At 41.5% G+C, this 21,686-nt stretch overlaps 1 protein-coding gene across 2 annotated transcripts in view; it reads right to left on the bottom strand.

Moving 5' to 3' along the window:
- Positions 1–1,296: 1,296 nt before the first annotated feature.
- The window catches only part of Gpc6 (glypican 6), a 965,911-nt gene continuing 945,521 nt past the window's right edge, over positions 1,297–21,686 (bottom strand). Inside the window, exons 7-9 of one of the 2 annotated variants that reach the window (XM_013022980.1) lie at positions 19,225–19,361; positions 6,508–6,683; positions 1,297–2,071 (exon numbers count right to left, since the gene is read on the bottom strand). In XM_013022980.1, the coding sequence (XP_012878434.1) occupies positions 1,869–2,071; positions 6,508–6,683; positions 19,225–19,361 (516 nt within the window). In that variant the 3' untranslated portion in view covers positions 1,297–1,868. The remainder of the gene's footprint in view (positions 2,072–6,507; positions 6,684–19,224; positions 19,362–21,686) is intronic. The other variant, XM_013022979.1, reaches the window with a different exon arrangement.

Here is a 21,686-nt window from a genome sequence, read left to right on the forward strand (position 1 = left end):
CGTATGTGTCAATACTGAGGATGAGTTAGTTAAAAATGTGAGTGGCCTACTATAGTAGTCTCTCACACATTCCCTTTCCCTAGTCCAAATGCATCAGTAAAACCAAGAAACACCTGGACAGCCAACTAACTGTATTCATAAAGCCCCATATAGTATATTTTGTTTCTTTCTGCCCAGGGGGGAAAGAGTTAGGCCTGGCTTGGCAGATAGCTTAATCTGTGGTTCTTGAATGAACTCGCATTTAGGCCATTTGTCTAAGTGCCAAGCAGTAATTCAGACCAAAGGTGTACATGAAAGCAATGTTGTGTGTGTGTGTGTGTGTGTGTGTGAGACTAACATTCTTTACACATACAGTTTTTCATCACTAGGCCTGAACACCTGGGGCTCGTCCCATGAGCTCAATACAGGCTGGAGCACCAGGAACAAAGCATGCTCTTGAGAAAAAGGTGTGCCCTGGCAAACTTTTAGTAGATGGACAGTTAGATACATAAAAAAGGTCTCTGTCTTGAGTCTTGGTGCTCATAGGTCATTGAGGAATTCCTTCACTGAGCAGCACAAAACAAGAAGAGCTGGTTGACAAAACATTTTTGTTACAAAGGTGTGTCAACCCTGAGCTTAGAATTAAGAAGTTAAAATCTGTGATTTATATATATATTTATAGATATAAAAATAGATGATCATACTAAGACTAAAAAAGTGAAAGAAATCTCCATGTCAATACTATATATATATATAGGGTTTTTTTTCTTTAACTTTTTTTTGTCTGTTGTGAGTTATTTTGTCAGAGAATGCCCTTGTGATGTAGAAACCAATTGACACAAAACAAGTAATTAAAAATGAAAACGGATGTGTAGATCTACTTGTCAATTCAAGAAAATAATTGGACATGGTAAGAGTCATGAACACAGGGCAAAAAAAAAACCCCACTTAATCCATGATCAACTTACAGCAAAAGCAATGATTGTATCATTGAAGGCGATTTTCAATAGACTTGGGAGAAACATGATTCATTAGGGGTGTCTATAAGTAACTGAAGAAAAATCTGTGCCAATTGGATACAGTGGACAGACATGAAGGAAATTTAAAAAAGTGGTGCCATTAATGAACTTGAAATTAGGCAGGTGAGAGAGAGAGAGAAACAGAGAGAGAGAGAGAAAGAGAGAGAGAGAGAGAAAGGTGCTGAGTTGTAGTAAGGTTTACTCTTGCAGTAAAGAAGGAATTCTAAATTTAATATCAGTACCTCCAAATCAATTTGGTATTGTGTAGGTCAGAGTGCAAGACAATGCCTCCAAGACAACACTGTACTTTGCTACAACTTTAAAAAAATTCAAGCTTTCTTCCCATAAATATCTGTGTCATCTTGGTTTGTCACGGAAAAGCTTCCCTGGGAGTTGGATGTTAATATTGAACCTATAACATGAAAGTTCCTTTATTTTCCTCTCTTGTTGCTTCTTTGTTGAAAATGCAGTTGTCTTGGGGTTTAGCCTGATTTTAAAAGGAAAATTCTTTTTTCTTCCTACCTTTTTTTTTAATGGGGAAAAAACCCACAACGTGAGATTCTTTTACTTCTGCAGCATAAAAGCAAATGAAGGTAAGAAAAAAATCTCCTGGTATGAAAGATTTGAGTAAGAATTTTCTCTGCAATAAACAAGGTCCCCACAGATAACTGAAGGAAAGAGGAGGCAGTTCATCTGGCACCCGGTACTCTTTGGGAAAACAAAAAAAGGAGGCAGATTACAATGCTGCTCTCTTCTCATAAAAAAAGGGTAAGTTTTTGTGGCATGGTCCATTGCCCAAGACTGTAAGAAAAGAAGGGAATTGGCCACTCAAATAGCTAAAATGCAGTTTCATCTGACCAAAACCCAGGATTATCTGCACAGTCTCTGCAGTGCCAGGACCACACAGGCCACAGACAAGGAGAGGAGGGAGTGGCTCAGCCGTGCTGCTGAAGAATCTTCTTCCCTCCTGTCGGGGTCAGCAGCTGGGGCCTCTGTGGTGACAAATTCAAATTCCGTGGGACACACGTCATCCATACATCCACTGCCACTGCCTGAGCCGCTGGACTCATCACCTGGTGTGGGAAGATTGAAAAAGAAAGTTATAGCTCACGCTAGGAAGAGACAAAGGTCTGGGAACTTTCCTTCCATAGTGTGTCCACCTGCCCAGGTAGGTTCATTCTTCAAAGTAGGTTTAGGATGGGCTGGTGGTCCATATGGAAATAGGATTGAAACAAAATAGACATTGCTAGCCAGAGTTCTACAAGTAATCTATCCCTATCAAATTGGCATTCAAGAGATGAGTTCTTCCAGTGGTCAACATGAAAATTGTGTTCATATATTTCACGCTTTGCTCTTTTCCTACCTCAGCCGTAGTTGTCCACAGACATCACGCTTTGAAAAGGACTTTAATGAGAGGGAGGAGGGAGAATGATGAAAGAGGTACCACTGATCAAGCTTCACTACTTTGTTGAATGGCAACTCCTTTGTATAACCACTTACAGATAAAATGAACATTTACAAAAGATATTCTAAGATACAGAAAAGGAAAGCAAGCATTGAAAGTAGAATACAAACAAAGACTTGTTGAAGGTAGATGTATACTTACTCTGGCCTCTTTTCCCAATCTGTGTTCTTCTCCTAAGAACAAGAATAGATTCCTTTTCAAGGAAAATCTCCCCTTAAAATGAGTTGACAAGCTAGTGCCATTCTCTTGTTTTTGTATGTCCTACAAAGTAGGAGTTTTTTAAATATCTTTTTTATAAGAATTAAAAAATGAAATGGAGAACAATATTTTGTGACTATAAGAAGCATATAGGTAAAATTCAAGATTTAAGTTTGATTGGAACAGAGTCGTACTTGTTTACGTGCCTATTTATCTATATCTGTGTTCATGTTACTAGAATAGAGTGGACTAGTTGTGCCAGATACCCTATGGTACTGCAAGCCTAACAAAGTTAGTATCTAACTCCTTACAAAAAACACTTGTAGTCCCTGCTTGAAACCAATGTCTTGGGGCTCACCTAGGATGCTGTCTTGGAGTAGTGTCTGCTCTCTCTGCCCAACATGCTTCTTGGTTCACTCTATTCCTGTATCCTAGTGCTTGTTGGACACAAACTTATGGTTTCATAAACCCTGTTTCTCAGATCTGACCCAGTTCAGGCTCCCTCTGTTATACTCAGCCTTCTCCATCTGAGAAAGCTATGTCTGTAAATCCAACCAACTGCAGATCCACATAGTTCCAAAACCCAAAATTTTAATTGGCTTCACATTGAGGTGAACACACATGATTGGGACCTCAGGCTCTTTCCAGCACTATGTAGTTAGTTCTATGAGAGTTGTGTGTGTATTAAACGTAGAAGACATGTATTTTCTTGTTGTTATACCCTAAACAGTACAGAAACACCACCATTGCATATTAGATCTTGTAAGTGAGGATTGCATTAGATCTTGTACTGGAGCATGTGATCAGGATATATGTGAATACTGGTTCATGTTATGGAAGGGCATGAGCATATTTGGATTCTTGTATCCATAGATGGTTCTAGCACCAGTATGGTGCTAGCTCCATGAAAGTACTTAATGACTTGATGAGATTTATCACTTATTTGCTTTTTTACTTACTTTTTCCTTTCCATGAAAATGTAAGTGTTTGATATATATACATATATGTAATTTTTTGATACATATATATTTGATATATACATATACTGTTTATTACACATATATGTATGTATGTTATATATTATATACACTATATATTATATGTAGCATATATTATGTGAATGTATATTGATATAGTATACTATATTCAAATAGTATATATATATATATATATATATATATACTAAATAGTGAACTATATATATAGTTATAGTTTACTACTGAATTTCCATGGTCATTGATCTTATGCAACATATAACAGGGACTCAATCAATATTTGTTGAATAAATAAATGTGCTTAGAACACTTGACTCAACTTCTGTCAGTTTCAGTATCTAAACAAATATGGATGATAGCATTTGCCTTACAAAATGTGTATGAAGACAATGCCATAAAATGCATAAGGAAGCTCATACCTGTAATCTTAGCTACTCAGGAGGCTGAGATTGAGGAACTCAGTTCAAAGCTATCATGGGAAGGAAAGGCCATGAGACTCTTATCTCCAATTAACCACCAGAAAACCAGAAGCAGCTCTCTGCAGCTCAAAGTGGTAAAGGCACTAGCTTTGTACAAGAAAGCTCAGGGACAGCACCCAAGCCCTGAGTTCAAGCCCCATGACTGACAAAAAATAAACAAACAGCATGAGGATATCACATCGTTCACTGATGGAAGAAATAGGATTACAACAGCAAATTTTTATCGGCTATAGTTAATTTAAATAAACTACTTGACCTCCCTTGAGGCTCTGTTTTCTCACCTGTGAAAAGGAAAGTAACAACATCTATGTTGTGGGAAATAAGTGAGAAAATGTTTCTGTAAGGGCTCAGGAAATTGAAAGCTTTATACTGACACTTGCTCTTGCCACCCATGCTCAAGACTGCAACCATAGCCTTAAACTACCTCAGCGCTCATATGCTTGGAGCTGCTTTTAAGGACTTGCTGCCATCTTGGCTGCTGATGCTATTTAAGTAAAGCCACAGAAGGGGAGAGACTCTTTTCAAGCCCTTTGAATGAAAAAGACACACTCAGATGTCCAAATGGGACATCTAAATACCAGATAAGATCATTTGAATACACTATACAAGTTCTTAACATTTTCTCTGCTTTATCTTTAGTGGCCTTTACAAGAGGAAAAATGCCCATTAATTAAATTCCAAGCTTCAGAATTGCTAAGGGAATTGTTCTGAACACTAGTATCATGAACAAGAAGTAATATAACCTTTACAAAGATATTATTAAAGTGACTTGGAGTATTAAAATTGTGGGAAGCAAATAAGGACAAGAGGTTTTAGGTGGTAAAAATAATGTCCTCGTCTCTTCCTGAAAAGGAATCATAAATGCAAGGTGGGTGGAATGGAAAACTCAAAAAAATATGTCACAGGTAATAAGGGTAATGAAGCTGTGAGGTGTCATAATAATTTATATGACAGGCACTACTCTAAAATAGCCAGCCAAGTTAGGTACTTGGGTTGGAATCAAAGGATGCTTTTAGCTCTTGGCAATTTCTGCTTTCTTTTATGGAGAATTGGAGGAAGAGCTCTTCCTTCTGGATTCCTTGAGCTTTTATGAGTTAACATGTACATAGCCTCTTTAGGTCAGAGAGGAGAGAGAAGCATTAAGACCATCATCAACTAATTATTACATGGCTTGTCTTATATATTTCACTAGTTATTCACCAGGTAAGAAAGCATTTTATTACATAAGAAGACAGAATGAATAAAAATGAGGAAATGACACAGTGATAAGGAAATGAGAACGAACAAAAGCGAAAATCTGGGAGAACATTAATTTCTGAAGAGGAAGGGAAACATTGAGAATGAAAGAAAATGGACTGATTCTTAGGAGATTCGCAACAATGAAGTTCATTGGGTTGGCAAGAAGCCTGTGTTGAGAAAATTAATATTGGACTCCTGGAAAATGGAAGAAAGCACTGAGATTGCTCTTCAGGGACATTTTGGTAGGATGGTGGCAAAGACTGAAAATGACTTTAATGTCTTCCATCTGTAACGTGTTTCTCTCTCACTAATTCAAGCACACAGGCATCATTTTCTTCAGGGACTAAATTACAGAATTACTGGTGACTTTTACATCTTTAAGTTCAAGACTTCTTTTCCTAAGAGTTTTCTTAGGATACATATTTAAGAGAAAGCCAACATCTCAGAGCAACCATAACCTAAACCCAAACCCAAAACTACTTGCCATTGTACAGCTATGCATCTAGAGATCACTTATACAAAACAGAAAGGTAGTTAGGGTTTTCATTGGTATTTTGGTAGTTGTTATTGTTCATTTGCTGGTCTTTCAAGTCTCCAATGCATTTGTGATCCTTAATAAGACATTCTCATATAATATGGCACCAGCGTTTTACTCTTTCTCTTGATTCTTCATATACAAATGTATATTGTTTGGGATGTGCACAACTGGAGAAAAATAATGCAGTTGGACCTACTCACTACACAGCAGACACCCTCTTAGTGCCTTCATACATTACGTCAAAGGAGCCTACCAACAAGCTCTGGGCAAAGATGCTTCTCATTCTTTTCTAATGCATAATTCACTTACAATGAAGTCACATTGCAATGAAAAAAAAGAAAGAAAGAAAAACCTAAGTGGAAAAGCACTGAGTCTCTTGACCTGGGAAAAGAGGCAAACCCAAAACCTCTCTCTCTTCCAATGCTGATGATCAAATCAGGGAACTTGCATGGTAGACAAACCCTCAATCACAACATTCCCAGCCCTTATACTTTTGGTGGCAGGTTCTCATTCTTCACTGGGAGAGAAATTCTAGCGCACTCTTCCAGAACAATTTCTCACTGTGGAAGTTACTGTCTGGTAGAGATTTGCTTACTTGTGTCCTGGAAGTTGACGTCATTGCCATTGTAGGCATTCTTCAATTTGTTGGTCATCACACGGAGAGCCATGATCTGCTGTCTGATGAATGTGTCGGGCCGTGTGATGTCCACGTCCACCTCGGGATTGTTGATCTGGTTGGTCAGCCCATCATTCATGATCTCAGGCAAGTATCTGCAAATAGAGGCAGAGGAGGTCAGGGTGATGCAGCAGGAACCCCACAAACAGATGCTGCCGTGGGAGCTTGAACAGGAAGGCAAACCACTTGGTGAAGAGCAATCAAAATCCAAGTTTGTTTATAAGTAGCGTCAAATTCTCAGGTTGACTTGCCTACAATTAAATGCTCACTTGGGGGAGGTGGAACAATTATTTCTGAAAACCCTTCATTCAAGAGGCAGGGGTAGGGGTGAGAAGGTTGAAGGAGGTGACACTGACCAAGATGCATTGTGTTCATGAACTGCTTTGTTATATGGCACCTCCTTTGTACAACTACTTAAAGATAATGAAAAATTTAAAACATTACTGTCAAAAATTCCTCCATTCAAAAAGGTGCTCAGCTCCAAATGAACACCTGATAGCATCTTCAATTCTGTCAATTTTGGTAATAAGAACTGGACCTACAAATGGCATATGATCTGAGAGTGTTCTCATAGGAGGCTCTTTCCAACAGAAGGAGAATTGTAACCCAAATAACCTTGGTAGATATATAAGAAATCATTTTAGCATGTTTGATATGTCAATAAGGATATTTATCTTATAACAGCGGATGTTATAAGATGTTTTATATATATACACTCATACGGACTCATGTATATGTATATGTATGTATGTATGGGTGTGTGTGTGTATGTGTGTGTGTGTGTGTGTGTGTGTGTGTGTGTGTGTGAATGCATGTGGCATTGTAATCTGGGTTTGAACTCAGGCCCTGATACTTGGTTTGTTTGATCAGCTGGCATTCTACACACCTCCAGTTCTGCTTTTTGGAGACAGAGTCTTACGGACATTTCTGCCCAGGAGGGCTTCCAATTGCAGTCCTCTGGATCTAAGCCTCCTGATAGTATGAATTATAGGCATAAAACACTGTCATCCAGCTTGAGCCTCATATTTCTTTTGATTGTACCAAAAGGTCAAAATTGTCAGTCTTCCAATGTCCCCTGCTTAACAATGGAGCAGTTATACAAGTGGAGCTAGAGGTTTCAGGAACATTCTTGGAACCTTTTGGATTCCTCACCCTCATAACCTGACACCTTTCTGGTCTGCTCACTCTTGGTCTCACAAAGCTTTTCAGAGCTGCTTCTTTCTTTCTACTGTCCTTCCTTGAGGTATCTATAAAAACAAAAAATGGCTCTAAGTGACTTCCCTTCCCATCATTGTTCTTTCTCTTCTAATGCATTCACACAGCTGTGTGGTTAATCTTCCTAAAACATCCCTTCTCTCCTGTCACTTTTGTTCAGTGAACCCTTACTAAGTGGGGTTTAAACTCAGGACTTGCTAAGTAGGTATTCTACTACTTGCTGCACACTTCTAGCACTTCACACATACAAAAACGTAAGTCTGGTCTTCCAGTCCACTAAAGAGCTAGGAAAGATTTATCTCCATTGTGTGAAATGGAAAACCTAGTTTTAGTGGGGACAAACAGATGAACAGGCTAATAGATTTAAATGTGGCCTACCTCCAGAGTCCACAAACCCAGCCGCTGCATGATACTGCCTGGCAGGTCATAACCACAATTCATACTTCACAGCTCAGCCATCAAAGCCCAGCTCCTGGTCCTACTTTCTTCAGGTTGTGACCCTCCTGTCAATGGATTCTTCTTGTCTTACAGAATCTCATCCCTGTATCCATCTATAGTTGGCTGTCTACGATAGTATATATACTTGGTCTTTAACTCTGTTTTCTGGTTCCTGAATTCCTCCCCAAGACCAGCCAAAGAAACTAGAATTTCCCTTCCCCAAGGTAGGTTATAGGATCTCAAATTTGCTGCAAGATAGGAGAACACATAGAGGTTACAGAAGGACCTGTTCAAACTTGCACCAAATGGCACAGCAGCTGTTGAACTAAGGCCTGGCAGGGTGGAAGCCAGGTAGTCAAAGAACTCTCAAAGATATCTCTAGTCCCGTCTGACCTCTGGCTGCAGCCTCTTATGGGCAGGGCCAGACTGGTAGGCAGCCCATTAGGAAGCTTCAGAGATCCCTCAAGAGGAGGTCCGATCATGGCAAAGGTATCTCTTGTATATCAATATTCTTTTAAAAATAATTTTTTTATTACAGTTAAATGATTATATACAGGGGCTTCAGTTCAGCATGTCAATTATGAGTGCAATGTATCTATTCATCATCCATAAATTCTTATTGGATTCTAAGATTGTCTTCCTGGGGTGACTTTTAACACATTGACTGCCATTCACGTGTAATTCTATGCACCAGATTCCAGGAGTTCCAGCTAATTGCAACGGCCCATTAGACTAACATGATCAGAGCAGGCCTTTTGCTGCTGACACAGATTAAAGTGTGCAAAGGGAGAGGGAATGTAGATGCCACCCCTTCAAATTCTAGACTTGGAGTTCTGCAGCCATAGCTGGCTGGCTCAGAGGCAAGTTCTGCTTCTCTCCCCTGTGGCACTGCACACACTGCTGGGTTGGCTAAGCCTCATTTATCAGCAGCTCACTGCAGTGTCTTCCATGGGAATGCTGCCCCTGGGAGTCGAAACATCCAGCAAACAATAAGAGATTGCCAAGAAGACCCAGCTTCTCACCGTGCCTACTGATGCTCAGCCACTTACTGTCAAAACAAGGAACAGCACACCTGTACCCTCCAGAGTCTTTTCTCCTTTGGCTGTATTCAAAGGGCAACTTTAAAGACAGTGTGCAAACTTAAACTTAAAATGGTTGAAAAAGGAAAACAGCTCTTTTGTCACTCAAGATATAGGTCCCTGGGCCAAATCCACAGGTGACAGCTGGAAGGCTTTGTGAAATCCACCTGGGGCACTAGAGGCTCATGAGGCCATTAATTTGTGTCTCTCCTGTTTGGCTTCTTTACATGAAACTCATGTCCTGCAAGAATAGACTGGTGATTGAGCACACAAGGTGCCTTCCCCCCCCATTAATTCCTGCATAGCTCTTTGACACAGCAGCCATGGGCTTTCTGTGCCATTCTGTATCTCGGAGACACAGAAGGAAACTCTTGGTGCTGGCGGCCCAGGTTCCAAGGCTGGATGCACATGCACTTGGAACAGGAAGAACCCAGAAGCAAGGACAAATTGGAGTGCTGAAGAGGGATGCTGTTTTCTGCCAACGCGCCATGCTGCGGAGTGGCAAGTGGGTGGGCGAGAACAGCCAGGCAGAGCCTCCTCATTTTGATTGGCTTCTGTTTATAAGAACATGGCTAGGAGCTAAATCCTTGACAGCTCGACAGAATGATTTTTCTTCACATCCAATCTCATATTGCTAGTGTGGTTTCCTAAACTATAGCCAGACATTACAGCGGAATGGGGTATATGCCCCATGGAAACTTAGCAGGGGAGAGGGGTTTAACATCCAACCTTGTAGGCAGCTGGAGGCTCTGTGCTGAGACCCCTTCAAGCAGAGTTGACAGCTTCTGTCATCTGAATGACATTAAAGACACTTGCCATCCATGCAGAACTTTCTCACTGGCCAAGCACTGCACCTGACATTCTCACCATTGAAATGCATTCCTCCTGGTTGAGCCAATGCTTCCAGACAGCTCCTATTGTTAAACGAATGTGCTTGTTGGGAGGAGAGACATGGTAACTTGTTTAAGTTTCAGTATTTCTCATCAGCATGCTTCTGCTGGTAGTTATTTTGACCTAAGGAGTACATCACAGACACACACACACACACACACACACACACACACACACACACACACACTCAAAACTGGGGCTTGAAAGCTAACAGAAGTTTGAGAAGTAAGGCACTAGCCTAGAAGGTGAGCTGAGAGGTATCCAGGTGATTGACGGGAGTCCAAATGGGAGCTGTGTTAAGTTTTCTGTCCCTATGATAAAATGCCTGAGGGAATCCAAAAAAAGAGGGACTTATTTTGGCTCATGGTTTCAGTGCATGGTCACCTGACTGGCTCCATTCCTTTGGGCCTGAGGGAGGTAAGGCAGAACAAATGGAGGAGGAAGGCTGCTCAGTTCATGGCAGCTGGGAAGCAGAGACCAACAGGATGGGAATAGACACAATATATCCGTTAGGGTCAGATCCTCAACGAAGTACTTCCTCTCATTAAACCACTTGTCCTAGTTTCCAATACATCTCAATAATACCATCAAATTATGAATCCATCAGTTGGCTAATCCACTGATGTGGTCAGAGCTCTCATGATCTCATCAGTTCCCCAAAGTTCTACCTATGAACTTTGCATTGAGGACTAAGACTTCAACACACAAGCCTATGTTGGGGAGTGGGGGTGAGGAGTGAAGCCACACTTCATTCCAAACCATAGCAGGTATTGAGGCAGAAACAGGGAAACATGGGGTAGCTAGGTGTTGACCTGAGTTTGTTTTCAGAGTGAAACCAAGCCGTTCAGCTCGAGGACACACACACACACACACACACACACACACACACACACACACACGTGTTTTTTAGATAGGCTCTGATCTCTTCATACACAGTTGTAAATTTGGAAATACTCTCCTCGCTCTTTTTATTTCTTCTGGCAGCTCATCGGTTAGCAAAACATATTCAAGTGTGCAAGGTGGCCAATTATGGTTCTTAGAATAATATGAATACATTTTGTTGTGGAGATATCAATGTATTTGGTTGTAGAGTATTGGTCTGTAACCCACTAGGAATATTACATAATGTACAGCATAGTCACTGTGGTAATTTTCTAAAATCTAAAAAATCCTGAATTCTGAAAGTGTATATGTTCTTTTTTTTCCTGAAAATATACGAGATCAAGTTTAATTGCTTACCAAAGTGATAGATATTGATTGAGAATTGTGTTGATGCAGCTATGTAAATGTTTTTCTGAGGAAGTATAATGTTAATTTTGCTGAAATCTCTAATGAAATATTACCAATGAGTATTTCCCCAGGTTCCTAATATAGGGTAGATATTCAGAAATGTTATAATCAGGGCTTCAGAATATCAGCAAACACAAAACAAAAATGAAAATTTATTAAGTTGATAGAATCGGGCCCACTCTACATATTGTATGACATTACATTGACATTTCTTACTAATACATAGACTGTCATATATTCCTAAGGGTCTCAAGGGATTGCAAGGTACAATATCATCTCTCTTCTTTAGAAGTACTTAAAATCCAAGTTTTAACCTGTGCACTCATTAGGATGGTTCTTATTCACAACCACAGAGGAAGAGAAGTAACAAGTGTTGGTGAAGAAGTGGAGAGATGGGAATACAAATGATGCAGCCACTCCAAGCAAAGGGAAAGGCAGTCATTAACATTGGAGTCACTATAATTTAGCCTCCTGACTGAGATCTGAGGATCATAGTTTCAAAGCCAGCTCAGGCAGAAGAAGTCCATGAGTCTCTTATCTTCAATGAACTAGCAAAAAGCTAGAAGTAGAGTTGTAGCTTGAGTGGTAGAGCATCAGTGTTAAGTGAAAAAGCCTTGAGACTGTGAGGACCTGAGTTCAAGCCCCAGCATGCTAGCGCGCGTGTGCACGCGCGCGTGCTGGCACACACACACACACACACACACACAACTTTGTAATTCAGCAATACCCAAAAGAATAGGAAGCATGAACTGAATTAGGTATTTGTATACCTCTGTTTATAGTAGCATTATTCATAACAGGCAAAAAATTAAAGCAACCCAAGTGTTCACTGATGCATAAAATGGAAGAATGAGATGCACATATAATAGAAAGATTATTCAGCTTTAAAAACAGAGTTTTTAAGTTCTGTCACATAGCCCACATAGATGAGCTTGTGGCTGTTAAGCTAAATCAAATAAAGTTTCACAAAAGGCCCAATACGGTCTGACTGGTTCTACTCACAGGAGATACGTAGATCGGTCAAGATCATGGAGGCAGAAAACAGAGTGGTAGTTGCCAGGGGAGTGAGTCTTTGATGGGATCAGAGGTTCAGTTTAGAAAGATGAAAAAAAACTCTGTGGATGAGTGGTGGTGATGGTTACACAGCGTGAATGTGCTGACCTCCACTAAACGTTACCCACTGCCAAATGGCTAAAGTAATTTTTACTTTTGATATACTTTAATCCAAGCTTTTAAAAATCAAAATTTTCAGTACTTTTAAAGTTTTTCATATATATATATATATATATATATGTAACTATATATATAAAAAACTATATATATATATATATATATATATATATTGTCTTCTTCATTTTTTCTGGCTGGAAAATAGTATTATCCAAGCATACTGTGACCTGCTTTCAGTGGATTTATAAATTCTTTTAGACTGTGAAGCTACTGTTGTCTGTGGCAAGAGTATTCTGTGACACATGACACTAAGTTGTGGTCAAAGGTTCATGAGCTGTGACCCAGGACACCTGAGGTCACCCAGGACCCAGCGGTGTGCCCGTGGCCCACGACCTTCCCTACACACTTCATTATTCACTGCACAGTACCAACCCGCTCCTATGTAAATGAAACGGTCACATGACTCCCCCAAATGGCTGACAGCAGCAAAATCTGGAGTTCTAAACCCCGAATTCATGTGCTGAAGGAGGATTTGTGGTGGCAGGGCACCAGCTGGAAAAGGGAAGCAGAACAGGGCTTGGGAACTCTCTGAGAATCCACGCCACATTGGTTACTGCAGTGAAGAGAAGCTCAGTGTTTTGGCAGCTTAACTCATTGGCAGGAGCTCCCTAAACCCATCCTTCTTGGTGCAACGGGAGTGGACACACTAGGAAAAGAGGTAGGAAAGAAGACAAGGAGCCAGTTTCCAAGGCTACAAATTGTAGAGCACCCACCAGCTCTCTTCCTTTCGTTCTACCATTTGCAAGAGGTCCACAGAGTTTTCCCCAAGATAGTCCAGGAGACTCCTGGATTCCTTCTTCCCCACGTGCCAGGCAGCACAAGACAAGTCACCTCTGATGACCGCCAGGATACTTACTACCTACCTTCACCATGTGTTTGTCTGGCTGGGGCTACAGTGAATATTTTATGGTTCTTTCCAATATAGCCAGAGTGATTCTAGACCTCTTCTGCCACCAGACTAAAACAATATTGTCCTGCTAGATCTGCAGAGTCACTATCTTGACAGATTTCACATCACCATGCCTCATTTCGCCTTCCTTCCATCTGCTCAGACTTTGCCAGTCATAACTTGCTATTTCCCTTGGTTAACCGATCCATAAAGTGGCTGGTCAGATTGAATGATGTATTTTCTGGATTTTTCTTCTTTTCCTACTTTTTTTTCTTTTTTTAACAATTTACGATGTTTACCTGTTGGCCTCAGGAAGGATTTCCTGGGGGACACAGTATTTCTGGGAGGACCAGGTGTCTTGAAACATAGCTCCTTGCAAAAGCCAGGTCTCCTGTGAGTATGATTAATTCTTGTCTCTCAGCCAGTTCCTTGATTACCAACTCCCAGAGTCATTTTGTTGTTATTTTTTTTAAGTGGGGGAGAACACATTGACAGGTAAACATTGACAGGTAAATATCGGCAGGTAAACACTGACATGCATTGGACATTGATCCTCAGTTCTCAGCCTTTTTGAGTAGCTCGGCAGGCATGAGCCACTGACACCTGGGTATTTTACTAGTTTTGTGGGATGAAAGAAGAGTCTGGAAATGACTTATTTAAAGGACTGAAAACTCTCAAATAATTATACTCCTATTCGATAACTCACCAGGGGCCTTCCTACCCCTTCCCACTCCCTACAATACTATCCTCTCCTGCAAGCTTACTAAAATGGTCCCAATCACAAGAAAACAATCCTGAAGGAAGTTATAGATGATATCGTCTAATTTGGCCATGTCCTTAAAAAAAATGAAGCAAGAATCTACCTGTCCGCTAGCAAACAGGCTTTGTGAAAATGCACCTGTAGGCTTTATTTTCCTAAGGTGGCTGCCTGATGGAGGTCTACCCTGTCTACGTGAACCATATAGAAGTTTTATTTCCTTCCATGCTTGTGCTCTTCTGCCTCTTACCTCATTATTCTTCCCAGCTCTTGTGCAGACAGCTCGTTCTGGCTATTGGCTGCCCACACACTTTTCTTAGGTATGACTGATGACAGCAAATGTCCTTCCAGGTTCATCCTGGGAACTTAGGAGGCCTAGATTTGTAACCTGTGCCATGAGTCTTTCATTTGTTTCCCTTTGGCCTTCTGGATGGTTATGGATTTTCTTCTGCTACTTACTAGCTTCCTTTTATTTTCAGTTCCTTGGAGTCACAGTGTTCTGGTGTCTTCTCCCATTCCCACCTGAGAAGTTGGTTGAGTCAGTGGAAAATGGGAGCTGTAGAAATCCTACCTGAAGACTTACTTCCCACTGGCCACCACAGATGTGTTGCAGGCTGACTCAGATGCCACACACAGGTGGGAAGACTAAGGAAAATCCTGCAGTGGCTCTTCTGCTGAATGGTATATGATTCTGAGTAGTGTCAGCTATACACTAAATGTCCGCATGCCCCCAAGATCCATGGTCTCATCCCCTATTTCCCAGTATGGTGTACTTGAAGGGAGACTTTGGGGAGGTGATTAAGATTAGGTGGGACATGAGATTTGAACCTGTTGTGCCTTTAGAAAGAGGGTAAGGGCCAAGAGTGGTCCCCTTCCACCTCATGAGCCTATGGGAAGATGGGAGCCAAGTTCAGAATGGCGCCTCTTCCTGAAGCCATCCCATGTCGCAATTCAACCCTGCTGGTACCCCAAATTTGGCTAGCCTAGCATCTAGAACTGTATGCCCTGACTTTCTGTTGTCTCAGAATCCTGATCTGCCTGTGGTAGACACTCACTGCTGCCTCTGCAACCAGAAGCATGTATATCCTGCTCTATTTCATCTACTTGCCACAGGTGCCGTTAACTTTGATAACAGGTTTTTTTTTTTTTTGAGAAATAACCACTGGAGTAAATGGACCTGTCACTATAGGAGTCATTTTGATTTGAGAATTATTATTATCAGAAACAGGTATGTCTCTGAATCAAGACCTGTGGTGTGGAGGTCAGACAATAATCAGGAGAAATATGGGGAGTAAGAGAAGCGTAAGCAAATACTTGGGACAAAAGGGCTACATGAATGGGGTGCCAAGAGAGGAACGTGTCTGGAGGAGTTTGATGGACAAAACACTGGAAGGGAAGAATGGTGTGGTTTATCAGACAGTACTGCACACAGGCTTTGGTTTATAAATTCCAGACCCATGCCCACCCTTCCCCTGCCATCAATTCTAATAGGTGAGTCATATCCATGAACTCCATATGTGGGCACATTTAAAACCAATAAACTTTCACCTTCTTTTCCTTCACATAATTGATAAGAAGAACTATTGTTTCTTCTTTTTGTTCCTGTTTCACTACCATTCATAAACATTCCATTCATAAAAATGCCTGACATCTTATAAATCTACACTTCAAAAGTGCAAAAGTTTTATCATTGGTTTCATTACAAGTGCATTCTTCTTTATTATGATTTTTTTTGGGTCCATCGTGGGCTTGAATTCAGAGCCTGAGTGCTGTCCCTGAGCTTTTTTGCTGAAGGCTAGCACTCTACCACTTAAAGCCACTTCTGGTTTTCAGGTTGCTTAACTAGAGAGAAGAGTCTCTTCAAATCTCAATGCTCAGATCTCAGCCTCTTGAGTAGCTGGGATTACAGGCATGAGCCACCAGTGCCCAGCTGATGATTATTTTTAATTGACATAAAATTGTACATATTTATATGGTCTTATGATATTTTTATACCAGTATACATTGTGCAATGTTAAATTCAGGGTACAATAACCATCTTCTCAAACATTTATCATTTATTTTTGGTAAAAACATTTAAAAATCCTTCCTTTTAACTTAAAATACATATACAGCAAATTATTATTGGCTACAATCACCTTCCTGTACAATATGCATAAAAGAACTTATTTTTCCTCTCTAACTTATTGTCTGTTGAATAGCTTTGCTCTATTCAATGGTTTCTTTAACTTTCAAAATAATATAGTAGAATTTCTTTACATGAAAAAAAATCTCATGTGATTTTTTTAGATAAATTATTATTTGTTTGGATTTTGAGTTAAATTTAATTCAACTGATCTGTATTGGTGATTTATTTGCTATGTTAAGTGAGAAAAATGTTGTAATATTAAGATTTGCTTTTCCATTGGAAGAATAAAAACAAAAGGAACTGTGAAGTTGTATTTTTCCAATGGGAACATAGTTCTAGCCAGCAATATTCGATCATCTCATCTTTATGAGAATATACCTATTGCATAGTAAAAGATGTACTTTGTGGGGTTTGGTTCTAGAATATTTTTACACGTGACTTTGTTGCATTCACTTGGTCATTTTCTTCTCTGCATATCCTCCAATGCTTCTTATTGGTCTCTGGATAAATTTCAGGGTACAGATTGCATGCTTCTCTGCTGTGGTGACTCATTCTTAAATCTACAATGCAGCAGCACTGCCTGGTTCTTGGTGACCAGATCTCCCATCCTCTCTCCAGCTCCTATGCTTTTCCATGTCTCACCTCCATTGCATTTCTCAAGGCAGTCAATTCACAAGCCTCTCCTAGTGTCTACACAGAATGACTGCTTAATTATGGCTGTGGTAGGACTGAGGGACTGAATAAAGAGTATAGACAAGAATCTATTTTCCTTGTTTGGAGTGGGAAGTATTTAGCTCTCGGATGTTGCAGAAGGAAGATCCAGCTTTTGCCTTGGTTAGCTGGGGACTCAGGGACTAGTCATCTGCCTTGCCTCTGTACCTCATTTGCATAATGAGGGGCATGGCTGAGTAATCCTGACCTTCTATAGCTCTTACTTCAGTAGTCTTTATGTTCCCATTCATTTTCCTTGATGGAGTCTAGTTGTCTTTCCTATCTGTAGTCATAACCATTCTTTATATTTCTTTTGGAAAGAAATCATCTGTGGGCTAATATGCTACAACTTGTGTCACGATCCAGGGTTCACAGCAGTGTTCATTTTAGCCTGGGCTAGAAGGTAAGCACAGATGAGTCACAGAATAGCTCAAAAGAAATCAAGCCCCTTACTCATAGGCCATCTGCTCCTTCCCAGGGTCTTTCTGTAGAGTCCTTGGGAACAGACACCTTCAAATCTGTTAATTCCTAGCTGAATTTGATGGCCAGAGGTCTCCTTTCAAAAAGGCCAGGGACTATAAAATGCCCAGTATTTTTGAATGGCACGCTGCTAATATCTCAAAGTTCCTTCCAGCCTCTCACAATCTAAGCTTTGTAGATTGATATTCTGGGCAAGTTGAAATGGCTACAACCCTCTGTATGGATGTCTTAGATTCCCCCCAGTTAGGCTCTTCCTGGTACTATTAGTATACTATCAGCACCCCTTGCTGGAAAAATCTGCAATGCAGAAGGGTCAGAAATAATATCCAATGCGCACCTCATCTGCCCTCCCCGCTTATCTTCTGCCCATTCTTCCCAGCTTAACATTCTTATTCCCTTTGGATCACAGCTGCTACCTAGACTCAAAGCTGCCCAGGAAGATACCCCTAGAACAGACTCTCTCCCTCTTAGCTTTTCCACCTGCTAATCAAGCCCTAAAGATTCCTTGAGTCCAATTCACCAGCTGCTGCGCTCACTTGCAGCCCCACTGATGAGAGGCTGTGGCAGACTCCTCTCCTCATGTGCAGCCTTGCCTGCCAACTCCCAGCCACTTCCCCCATCCAACTTCTCCACCCCTTGTGAGCCCAGGCCAAGCCCATGGTGGAGCCGAATCAACACGTTTGGAAATTCCTTATCAAGTGGCCACAGCAGTGGTCAGCAGAGCAGGAAGATGAAGTCAGAGCCATCTTTTGTCAGGAGGTTCCAGTGGGACATCCCAAGGCTTGGGACCCATTAGATCCCTCCCGCAGTTATCCTTTACCATCTTACTTTAGCTTTCAAACAACCATTCAATTATTTTTCCCCAATGGGAAAAATTACAGTCGAATTTAAATTCTCTGGCATATGTGTATGTGTGTGTGTGTGTGTGCGCGCACACATGTGTGTGCATGCATGCATGCATTGGCTTTTTAGCTTGAGGATGGTGCTCTATCAATTGAGTCATGCCTCCACTCTAGGCTTTGTGCTGATTAGTTGGAGATAAAGAGTCTCATACTCTTTTTTGCCTGGAGCGGCTCCACACTGTGATCCTCAGATCTTAGCCTTCCGAGGAGGCTAGGATTATATGTGCGAGCCACCAGTGCCTGGTGAATTTCCATTTCCGGTTTAACTTGCAAACACAAAAAACTATGAAAATTTAACTCTGGCTAAAAAGAGTGCTGCTATCTTTAAAGTCATTAAGGGAATATGAAGGACTCTGTGGTCTCAGGTTAGGTGTAAGCTGGTGTCTCTCTCCCTCCTCCCGTCCTCAGCCATTGTGGAGGCATGCAGAATAAGAGCTCCACACCCACCCACTGGTGCCTTGAGAGTAAGTGCTTCCAAGAGCCCATCAGACACACCACTCTCCACAGCTGTCATGGAACCATGTGGCCCCGTTCCGCCACCCTCCATCGCTCTGTGCATCAACAGGTCTGCCGAGCTTTGTGGGACCGAGTGTGCGGGGGTCCCATCTGCACACCCAGCTCCTCACCTGGCTTTGCTGTGCCCGTTCCAGCACTCCTCCTCATTGGACGTGCCTGCTGTCACACGCTCATCTTTGCAGATGGTGTAGGGTAACGCCGACCAGACCTTTTTAGACAGCTTCAATTTCTCTTTTATGTCTGTGACCTGATCAAGAAACCAAGAAAATCTAGTGAGCATCCGCTTCAGGCTTTGCCCGTGTCTACACAAGGAAATGACAGAGGGGAAGGTTGCAGAGCTTGGGATGGGAGGGGTATGGGTGATTATTTGGAAGAGAGAGGCACCCCATGACTGCAGGGGCAGGAAAGCTCCCTTTCCACCACCTTCCTCTAGCATCTGGCAGCAATGCTCAGGTAATTGGCTCTGTTTTCCCTCCATCCTTTGAATGACACACTAAAGAGAGCCTCACCAGGCTCTGGGTACTTCCCCTGCTGAGAGTCCCTATTGCAAATCTCCTTTGTATGAGCTTTAGAATTCATTTGCCTGGATGTCAGCTCAATGCTCCAAAACAATGCACCAACAGATAAAACACTTTTCCCAACAGGCCGCTTGCCACTGCAAGTTATCCATATTCTCACTAAGTCAGTTGCTACAACCTCCGCATACAATGAGCAGGCTTCACACCGCATGTGCATGGCTGGTGAGCTATAAGCCAAACCCACTTTAAGATCTCCAGTACCAAGAGAGAAAGTCCTTCTAAGCACAGACAAGTGGAAACTGCCCATCCTGAAGAATGGAGACAGGGGGAAGTTTAGTCTTAGTGTCCTGGGAGTTTTCAGGCTCAGCACTGACTTCTTACCTGCAGGGAGGGTTGGGAGAGGGAGTCAATACCATTTTGGCTCCATAATGAGTATCTAGATTCATGCAGTCCAGTCATGATATCCTATTCTATCCATGCAGACACCAGCAAAGCCAGGTGTGAGGGAAAGGCATTGATTATGGGCTGAATTAGGTCTGCACAAATTTGTGTTCTTGAAGTACTGATGAGTAGGACCTCAGCATGGGACCTTCTTTTGAGATTAGGTCTTTATAAAGATAAAGATGTGAAGGGGAGGCCACTAGGGTGACCCTAATTCAGTATCATTGACATCGTTATGAAAAGAGGAAATGTGGATAGAGAATCATGCATAGAGGGAAGATGGCATGAATAGACACAGGAAGAAGATGGTTAGGGAGAGAGTCTTAGAGTGGATCCTCTGCTCACAGGCCTCAGAAGGGACCCTCCCTGCAGACACCTCGATTTCAGCATCCCCTTCCAGGGCTATGAGGCATTCCTGTCATTTTAAGCCTCCTAGGTTGTGGTATTTTGTTACAACAGCTCTAGGAAACTCATACAGATGCATGCCACATCAGAGCATCTACTGAAGATATTTACATAATCTTAACGTACCACCTACTATTTACTTATTAATTACAAAGGAAAAACTGAGAGTTTTAGAGGGAAGAAACATGGTAGTTTTTGACCCTCACAAAGGATTGCTATTCTTTTTTTTTTTTTAAAAAAAAGGATTGCTATTCTATATCTCCTGATATGATTTGCCAAGAAAGACACGCCACTTAGCGGGCCAAAATTCCGTACCCTGAGTCTAAAGATAAGGTCGTATCAGGCAGACTGAAAAGCAGTCTGGACATTCTGAAAAGTAGCCAGTTGCTACTCCAAATGTCAGTCACAAAAGATCTAAAAAGAAAAAAGAGGTAGAAGAGTTTTTCCAGAGTAAGAGATGCAGCCGGGTGTCTGTAGCTCATGTCTGTCATCCTAGCTACTCGGGAGACTGAGATCTGGAGGACTGAGGTCCACAGCTAGCGTAGGGCAGAAAAGTAGCTCTAAAATAACTAGCAAAAAGGTGGGCTAGAGTCCACAGATATCTCTCTGCTATTTTTGATTATCTTTAAGTAGCTGTACAAAGGAGATGCTCTGCAGTACCTCTTAATCAATGTGGCTCCTGTCATCATCCTCACCCACCCCTCCTAGCCTACCCCTCTTTTTACTCTCAAAAAACGTCTTTGGATATGTGTATTGAATTTGTTTTGCCATTTAACAAGGCAGTGTATGTGCACAATGCATCTTGATCTGTGCCATCCTTCAACCCCCCCCTTCCACCCTCCCTTTCGCTTAACTTCTCTTTTCTCTACTTTGTGGTATATACAATGAATTCTAGACTGCTTTCTTCCCTCACTTGTCTACCCCTCTCTCCTTGGCCTCACCCCACCTCTTTCAAGTACCCATTTCCTGGTATTTATTTTGTTGGGCTTTGACTTAGTCTTTCTAAAGAATTATACTATTTGAGGTGTCCACAGAGTCTACTATACTTCAGTTAATTCACGTGTAACCACTTGCTTACCACCCAGTGTGTTTACTCACAGATTTATAGGCACATTCTAGCTACCACAAATGAGGGATGCCATCTTTAAATCAGACTCCAGCATGGTCTCCTTCCAGGCGCATTCTCTGGCCCATTAGGTTCAGACTCC

This window comes from Dipodomys ordii, unplaced genomic scaffold (genome assembly GCF_000151885.1).
Source record: "Dipodomys ordii isolate 6190 unplaced genomic scaffold, Dord_2.0 Scaffold65, whole genome shotgun sequence".
NCBI lineage: Eukaryota > Metazoa > Chordata > Mammalia > Rodentia > Heteromyidae > Dipodomys > Dipodomys ordii.